Below are 9,039 nucleotides of genomic sequence, written 5' to 3' on the forward strand. Positions count from 1 at the left end.
GTGTAATACTTTATGGTATTTTAATCTCTACTGGGATCAATATAAGACTTGCTGGAGGGACTTACACTGTGACTCATATTATGTGTACATACCTTCAGTCATCCAGGTCACGGGATTTCTAGATTTCTAGTCGTAGTAAGTCACACTGCCTTGATGGTCATGAAATACCTAATAGTATATTTTACTTTATATTATTACTCTACTGTCCTATGGGGACTTTTGGGGAGTTTGATGTATTCTATAGTAACATTGTACAACTTTATAATACATTTTTATCATCATGATTTTTCTTTCAGGACTGACTGAGTGACTTTATAGTCTTGAATGTGTTAGCACTGCATTAGTCCTGTGTTGTTAGGGGAGAACAGGTTTAGTTGTTACACCCCTTTCCGGCCCTGTCTCCTAAAAATAACCTTCCCATACAATAAAACTGCAAGGTGAATTACGTTCCGAGGGAAACCTATTTAGTCGTGGATTAGGTTTGCTTTGAGGTATCACAAAGAGAAAGGGTGTTGGTGGGTATAAAACAACACAGACCTTACACTCAGCAGACTGCTGTTAGAACCAAGCAGGTAACTGAACTAAGTCGTTCTGTAGCATTTTTTTTTTTTTTTTTAATTTACAACGTTAACCAGAAGAAAATATGTTTCCCTCCAAATGTAATTCAGAGTACAGTTCAGTTGAATGGGAATTTAATTTAATTGGAGACAGGTTTGACTTTTCCCTGTTTGCACACCAAGAAGAAGCAAAGCTCACATAGTTAGCTTATTCTAAAGACTTTTTTCTTTAAGAAGAAGCCTACATTTTCTTAAAAGCCCTGCATATTTGTGGTAAACACACACACACACACACACACACACACACACAGATGATTTCATCTTATTTGTCAGTAAATGTATAATGCTCTCAATAAATATAACAGAACAAACAACCTTTCTGCTAGCAATCCCACAATGCATTTTATCCATGTTAAAATCAAGGTTGTGCAACTCTACAGCTGAGGACGATTGTGTCCGAAATTTCAGTTAATAGCTCATTGTAGAGTAAACTTCTGATTGTCTGTCATAATGAGAGTAGTACATGAGGGACTGATTTACGCAGTCCTCTTCTCAGAGGCATATTCACCCATCTTCAATCTGAGCAAACATCTAATCAGCGAGAATAGCTGAAACTTCTGTGCGGAGTTGTGTGTATAAGTTGGAAATTTCCAACATTGGCGCCCCCCCAGTGATAGAATCAAAAACACAAGTTCATCATTGTGTTAATAAACTCTAAACCCAAACTCTTACTGTCTTCCAAACCCATTTTGGGGGAAAGTCTGAGAACCAGGTCCAAAGACACCTCATCCAGTGGTGCATAATAGTAAAAGTCTTCAGGCATAATTGGACAGCTTTGATCCAAATGTCAACGGTATTTGCAGGGTTACAAATCGACACTTGAACCCCATGGCATGCTTTATTTGACCCCATGTGTTGGTGAAGTTCTACGTTGCAACATATTGTACGATTTATAAATACATTGATTTTAACTGTAAATTCTCATCCGGCATGAGCCGAGCTCCCTAAACCTCTGTACCTCTGTATAACTCTCACTGCAGAGTCCTGAAAAACAAGAAACATTCTAAACACTCACTTTAAGATTGTCACAAGTAAGAAGCCGCCATGACACCTTCAAAATGAGTGTTTATCCCCTCAGGGTTTCTCTCGGACATAAACAGGTCTGGAAGCACCTACAGTATAAGTACATTTACTACTGCTGTTTTGAGGTACTTGTACAACTTGAATATTTTTTCTCCATTTCTTCTACTTTATACTTCGCTACAATTCAGGGACACATTTTTCACTTTTGACTTGACTACATTGATTTGACAACTTAAGTAACTCTTTGTGATTAGTAATACAAAACAAAATCAACAAATTAATTCAATATGGTGTTTAACGTTCGGTTAAAGTAACTTTATTGATTCCTGGGCGAAAACGGACAGATTTCCAGCAGGACAGTAGTTAAAATGGGAGGTCGGAGTAATGGTTTTAATGTCAGTAGTGGAAGAAGGCAGCTCAGGATTGAAGCAAATTGCTTTTGTTCCCTTCAAATTTGTGAAACTATTTAAAATGTTGCAAGTGACCCCAAGTCCTTCCTACTCTATATTATTAAAATATTCCCATGGGAGCTTGTCATGAAGTATTTAATTGGCCTTTTACTTGACAGCGTGCTGGCAATATGCCGGAATGACTCTCTAGCTGAGCCGCTTCACAATGAGAAAAGCTCCGTCAGTTCCCAGAATAGAAATCCCATTTCGGTGCAGGGACGTGAACGGGACTCCTCTCACTGTTTGTCCGTACAGCACGGGAACCGGGCGGTGAAGTTTGCTCGGACTGGAGGAACACGGGGCTTTTCTTTTACGCCCACCACACAAAACAACTTTTATTAGTCGGCCCCGCCTCCGTCGTCGCTTTCCTCCTCCGCGCGTGCTTTCAGTTCAACCTCACCTGTTGAACAACAGCAGCAGCTCACGCTGCTCTGGCAGTTGTTCCTGGGTGGGATTGAATCAAACCACGTGAAGATAACAAAAAAACCGGCAGGAAGTATAATACAACGTGGCTGTCAGCCTCACAGCAAACAGTCGGCGAGCTCGAAGAAAGGTAACGCGACTCTGACTTGAGCGTCTCAAAGTGAAAGCGCTTTAAAAGTTTCCTGAAGTGACGTTTCGCTACAGTTTTTGTATTTTTTGCCGCGGTTCGTCTCTTTAATGTCGCCCGGAGTTGCCACTATGTTATGAATGAGGACCCACAGCTCTCAACGTTTTCCAGGTAAGACCGGTTGTTTGCTTAAATTCTTGTGTTTTGTTGTCATTACCAAATCGGCTTCTCCCACCTTTTAAACTACTTTCACAGAGCTCGCGCAGTTCCTGGTGTAAATAATACATCTCACACGAGACAGAATGTTCGAGTGAAGTCGCCCCTGACATTAACGTGGGGACGTTGTGAGTCCCTCAGTTTTAGACTCAATCGCGTCTACTTTTTAATCCCTCTGCACCCAAAACAACAGGAGGAATTAATCCACCTTCCTGATTGTTCAATGCATTCTCAAAGCAAACTGCCTGAATCCAACTCTTTGGTCGTGAGTGTAAAGTAGTTCATTGATTCATTCTCAATTATGTTTTTGTTCGAACCTTGTCCCATGACCAGTGGTGGACTCGGGATGTCTGAGGGGCATATGCGGGGAAAAAGATTAATAAGGGCTCGAGCTACATGTGGTGGGGAACCAGCTTGCAGAAAGTGCTTTTAGCATGTAGAGCAGCACTGCATCATGTTTTTTCCAATTAAGTGCACCCATTAGTTCACTGCATCATGTTTTCTCCACTTGAAGAGCCGCCTAGAAGGCACTTTATCATGTTTTATCTACCGTAGGGGCATCCAAGAAGGCACTTGGGGGCACCAAGGGAGTTATAATAATGGCAATAATTCTACCTTACATACATTCCCCCCTTTTGTGTACACTGACCCTGAGGTATCTCGCCTCTTATCCTTCCATCAGACAGGGTACACAGTGGGTGGGAGTGTGGGTTGAGAGATTGCCTCGGGTTTGGGAGGGTTTGCTGTGGAGGGAGTTCTGCCTTTTAGTTATTGTCGGTCACACACACTCGCGTCTTGTTTTGACTGTCTTCTGGACAAATCTGTGTCTGAGCCCTGTCATTAATGGATCACTGTTCTTGCATCACGGTTCCCAAAGATTGACTCAGGCCTAATGAATCTGTGTCAGTGCGGTTGAACCAGTACTGATGCCAGGAGTTACTTCCAGTTGCAAGGATGGGGATTTATTACAAGAGATTTTCTCACAGTAAACCTTCAACTCTGCATTTGTTGTTTCCATCAATGAGATTTTCTCATGTTAAGACGTAATTAAAGCCTACAGGTAAGTAGGGCTTAAAGGGAGATATTTGCTGCATTTCAGTTGGGCTGCAGCTATTCATAAGCCTTTTTCACAGCAGATATTTTCACTTGTCATAGTAGGAAAGTCACAGTTGTTACTTATAACATTAAAGTATGCCTGTAAACTACAACAGTAAGCCAGCATGCACAGTACCAGCACCCTGAAACTGCTTCGTCAAATCTTCAAACTGCATTTTTCGTCTGATCAGTCCAAAACCAAAAGATATTCTGAGATATCAAACGGACAATATCGTTACAATGACACATTTTGTCCCCCTATTTACTGCTTTTGATGATATATCAATAATCCGTATTTCTTTAGCTCTACATTGCAGGAGTCATTACAGGAAAAAACATTTGACCTTCTTCCATTAGACCGGCTGAACTTGTTGCATACAGTTTTAAGTCTGAGTAAAAATGTCGACAACAGAAGTGGGACAAGATGTTGATTTGCACCCGTAAGTGCAACATGTGCCGAGGCAGCGTTGCATTCTGGTAAATTGAGGCTACTCGTAGGGATGGATATCGAATCTCAGTGTTTTGTGTTTTTGTCCAAACCAAAATCTGATTTCAAAGCCCAGAGTATCAGAAACTCTACTGGAATCTGGCATCAAATGTTGTTTACTTATTTCTTTGATTGATAATGGGCTACCTGATTGGAATCCTGACTTTTTATTATTACTTTAGATTGTATAGCTTAAACAATCAATGCCCAGACCTTTTTATTAGTGGTGCTGGAGCTGATATATCCCGAGGTGTACAACTGATGATCGCATAAAGTTGCCGTTGTAGTCACGGCATAAACATTTCACACATCAGCTCGTCGGCCAATTTTCCACAGGAATGTAGAAAAATGTATGTTGTTGGTACATTTTCTTGCATGCGACACATGAGCTTCACTAAGCTGCATCTGTGTTTTTTGTCATGTGTTGACACCCAGGTGTCAGGCTTAGTTTGGCCTTTTCGCCTCTCACTGACAGCTGAGTGACAGCCAAAACTGGCTCCTCTCACCTGCTTTTCCTGCTCACAAACTTGTACGATGACGATAGCCGAGCCGGCAGAAGCCACACAGCAGCAGGTCCAGAGGTCACTGCCGGGCAGTCCTCAGCATTTAATCTGTCAAATGACAGCGTGCCCTTTGCCTGCATGTATGAACAGGCCCATAAATATATCAGTTTTTATCTGTTTTGAGGAAGCAAATCTAGTGCAACATTTATATATAAGTTAACATGATTTTACACATGCTGCTGCAGCCATTAGTTCCCCTTTCATACAACCTAGCAGAAACCAATTAGTCTAAAATGAGACTTTATGTGTTCTGCAGCAGGGCAATAGGAGGGACTTCAGTGTCTCAATTCTGACAATAAAAATAGGAAAATGACTTGTGCTCGCTGGAAACATCGTGTGCGTAAGATACTAATGTGATGATGTCAGGCCTGCTATTAACCCAACGTTTTAAAGACTGGAGGTTTGGTCTGTTAGCCTTTTAATTGTGGCTAATTAAAAGAATATGTGACTTCCTAGTAGTTCACATGGCTTAATAGCTGGCTTTAGTCTTATGCCTTCTGCAGATGAGAACTAAAGAAGCACTTTGACATCTGGACTGTGGATGCCCCTCTGGTCTGTGCCAGTGTAAGGCAGTGCAGAACAGTGCACTGAATGTATGTTGTGGTGAACGCGACTGATTTCACAACTCGCTAATCCTCTGAAGATGTTTGATCCAACGTGACAGTCAGGTGAAGTAGAGGTTTTATTTTTCACTGTTTTCAAGGTCTGCAACCAGGACAAGATCTGCTTTTAATTGCATCTAATTCAATTTAATTGCAATACTTCGACACAGTTTTTGCACACTAGAAAATCTTATAGACAGACGTGTCGGATAATAAATTCTGACTATGAATTTGAAAAGAACCAGAAGCTTCCTGCACACTGTTGATCGCTGGCACCCACTTTATACGTTAGTTTTACCGGATGAAATGTCGCAAATATAACGAGTATAACGGATCGACAGCGTACAGGAGGTTTTTGGTTCGGTTGGTTTAACGGAAAACAAAATGGAGTTTGTGGCGAGATCAATCTTTCCCATATTGGGCCAAATTGGAAATTCAGCTTCAGCCCACAGAGCTAACACACATCACCTATCTACTCTTTACACTGCAGTGCACAGTGACCCCGAGATTAGTCCCTGTCAGTATCAAAGCTTAGTTCCTCTGTGTCACTCAGACCTACTTCTTGCCACATTATTATATCATTGAATTCTACACAAACCTCCGTTGATATCCGATAGATTGTACGTTTAGTTTGAGTGAACTGAGAGCGGCTTGACCTTCTGTGGATCAATCCGGCATTGTACGTGGCCCCTCTTTACGGGGCAGTTCTGCCCACATGCTCCGTGTGTGACATGTTTGTCCCTATACTAGCCCTGGTATTAAACTCATAGTGACAGGCTGTAATCGGCGTTCACACCCACACAGAGCATACCACCGTCGGAGCTCTTTTGTCCTGTGTGTTGCTGATGGAATATAGCTGTTGTCGGTGTTGACTTTATGGGTTTGTGTACACAATGCTTAGCCACTCTTTTCCTTTCAGCCTCTCACCAACGGGAGGTCGTGTCAGAGTACTACTCTGTTATTTTCATCATTTGGGAGCTAAAGTATATGCTATGGTTTGTTTGTGTGTGCCAGCGAACAGGCTGCTCGACGTGTCGCTTGTTTGAAAAAGCCCTCGCCCTGGCTCTATTTCTGTGCACCTGCTCCATCTCCAACCTGTTTTCATTGGTCAAAACTACATTTTTAACAGTCACTGACCGTTAACTAATATCCCTTATTTTGTCAACATCTCAGCTGTTCATGTAACAAACAACATGGCAGCTAATGTGATGTTCTGGATGAAATCCATTGGTGTGTCTGTGTGTGACCACTGTCTCTGTCGGAAGTGGGATTTCTATCTTCGCTATCAACGCACACTTAAAAGAGACCCTGATGAAGCAGCAGCATTGAAAGGTGTTTGCTTGTACTGGATTTAGTCGCTCTTCTCATGCAGCAGAAAGTGTTTATTGATTTGAATCTGGACTATTTGAACTCAAACACACAGGTGATAAGAATGGAGAAGGCTGAAACTCCAGTGGAGCCCCGGAGTGAAAGGAAGAGAGATGAGACTTTGCTGATTTGAGCTCACGGTGAGACAATATGACACGAGAAGCATTCTGCTGTGCTGTTGAGCACATAACACTGGTCTGACTGTGACTGTGTGTTATGGTGAGTCAGCTGTTGCCGGTTATTGCTGATCTGTGGTTGATAATTGGCACTGCAGACTGATACAGATTGCTGAACTCTTCTAGGTTTCAGTTTGAGAGTTTGGGCTCCTGTCTTGTGTTACCTCTGGGTAGTCATTGCATAACTCGTGCACATAAACACACACACACATGCACGCTCTGTTCACTCCCTATCCGCTATCTTATTCTCCAGAGGCCCTCCCCGCAATCAAGTCCAATTATTTTGGGCACAAAACTGTGTTTTGTTCTTTCCATCCGACTCTCAGGCTGAACTCTGCCCTCGTTTTTTTTCTTTTTTTTTTTTTTTGTATCTGTAGTCGACTTGTATCTGTCTTTCTTACCGTCTCCTACTGTCTCCCTCTCTCTTGTTTGTTTAGCCTGTTGTTTGTTGCATTTGACAAACCACTGTGTTAACATGAACACGTGGACTTTACTCCTGCATGCGCCCCTCACTCACTCACTCTCTCTCTGTCTCGGCTCCGTGGTGTTGATAGTGTATCTGAGTGGACTTTAGCTGGAGTTCAGATAGCGAGCGCCTGCTGCACTGGCGTCTGTTTGGAAATGAATGTAACTCGGTGTGAAGCTCTCTCTGCCTTGTTTTCCCCAGAAGTCATCAGCTTTTACCGGACACAAAGTCAGAGAGCACAGGGGAAATTGTTAGAAGTGGGACAAATGATCAATACTGTAATACTGTTTCTCAAATGTTTTTTTTTCCTGAAAACTCACTTTTAAGAAGTGACAAACAATCGAAAGCCAATTCCCTATAGGCCTCATACCTCATGAGAAGAGTGAATTTGTGTGTAAATGAGCGTTCCTTTAACATGTTTATTGTCATTTCCACATCACCTCATATTATCTTGAATAGTTAAACCAGCCATTTTGAAGAGATGTACGTTTGATAAATCAGAACTTCTTTTTTTGCATCTGCTATTGAAAACCTATCCACATGATAAATGCTTTATAAATGAGAACAAATAAATGCATTTAGGCGGAGTTAGCAGGCTCTTGTTTCTTTCCTCTCATCAGTAAAACAAGCAGAATGTGCACTTGCTTTTCATATTACATTCAATGTGTAATAAGTAGGCTACAGTTATCAGAACAATACAACATACGTCTTTGTTACAAACCATTTTATTTGTCTTTTATTGCATTCAATGACACTTGAATGACTTAATTATGCACTAAATAAACAGCATCAGCATATTTTTGCTTTTTTGTGCCGTTTTTGACATTTTAAGGTTGTAAATGTCTCTTATAGTAACACTAAAGTGTGTGTATCCATATGTACATGGAAAATTCATGTTTTTTTTTTAGTAGCTTCCATGTCATGAGACCTTGTGTATCGGTATCAGTTACTTACTGCATAGACCATGGATCATTAATACGTTGTTTTTTTTCATCTTTCATGTCACATCAGTGACACAGTATGTGATAGCCATGTCGGTCCTGAAAGTGAGAGAGCTGTTTCCATTGTAATGTCCTCCTGATCACTTTGTCTTGGTTTGTTTCAGCAGTCATAGAGCAGAAAACATAGTCTCATTAGAATAAGAAGATCAGATAAGTAATAGTTAACTTGTTTATTCTTAAAGACCCACCACACATATATCATAACAAATAATCGTTGAGAGCAGACTTCACTCTTTTTCACCTGGACCCCAGTTTATGCAGCCATAAAAATAACCTCACCATGAGAACATTATGCTTTATCCATGGACACCTCTGTAAAGCTGCATGTTGCATATTTGGTGCAAGTCCTTGACATTTTACACTCCACTTCCTGCCGTTTTTTCTTTCCTCTGTCTGTCCATGCCCCCCCCCCCCCCCCCCCCCCCC

The 9,039-nt window shown here is 41.5% G+C and overlaps 1 protein-coding gene across 2 annotated transcripts in view; it reads left to right on the forward strand.

The window, feature by feature from the left end:
- Positions 1 to 2,470: 2,470 nt before the first annotated feature.
- The window catches only part of phldb3 (pleckstrin homology-like domain, family B, member 3), a 23,992-nt gene continuing 17,423 nt past the window's right edge, over positions 2,471 to 9,039 (forward strand). Inside the window, exon 1 of one of the 2 annotated variants that reach the window (XM_031853044.1) lies at positions 2,471 to 2,810. In XM_031853044.1, coding sequence (XP_031708904.1) covers positions 2,780 to 2,810 — 31 coding nt within the window. In that variant the 5' untranslated portion in view covers positions 2,471 to 2,779. Of the gene's footprint in view, positions 2,811 to 6,854; positions 7,111 to 9,039 lie in introns of those variants that run through there. The other variant, XM_031853045.1, reaches the window with a different exon arrangement.

Source organism: Anarrhichthys ocellatus, unplaced genomic scaffold (genome assembly GCF_004355925.1).
Source record: "Anarrhichthys ocellatus isolate YVR2014 unplaced genomic scaffold, GSC_Weel_1.0 scaffold13, whole genome shotgun sequence".
In the NCBI taxonomy this organism is placed as follows: domain Eukaryota; kingdom Metazoa; phylum Chordata; class Actinopteri; order Perciformes; family Anarhichadidae; genus Anarrhichthys; species Anarrhichthys ocellatus.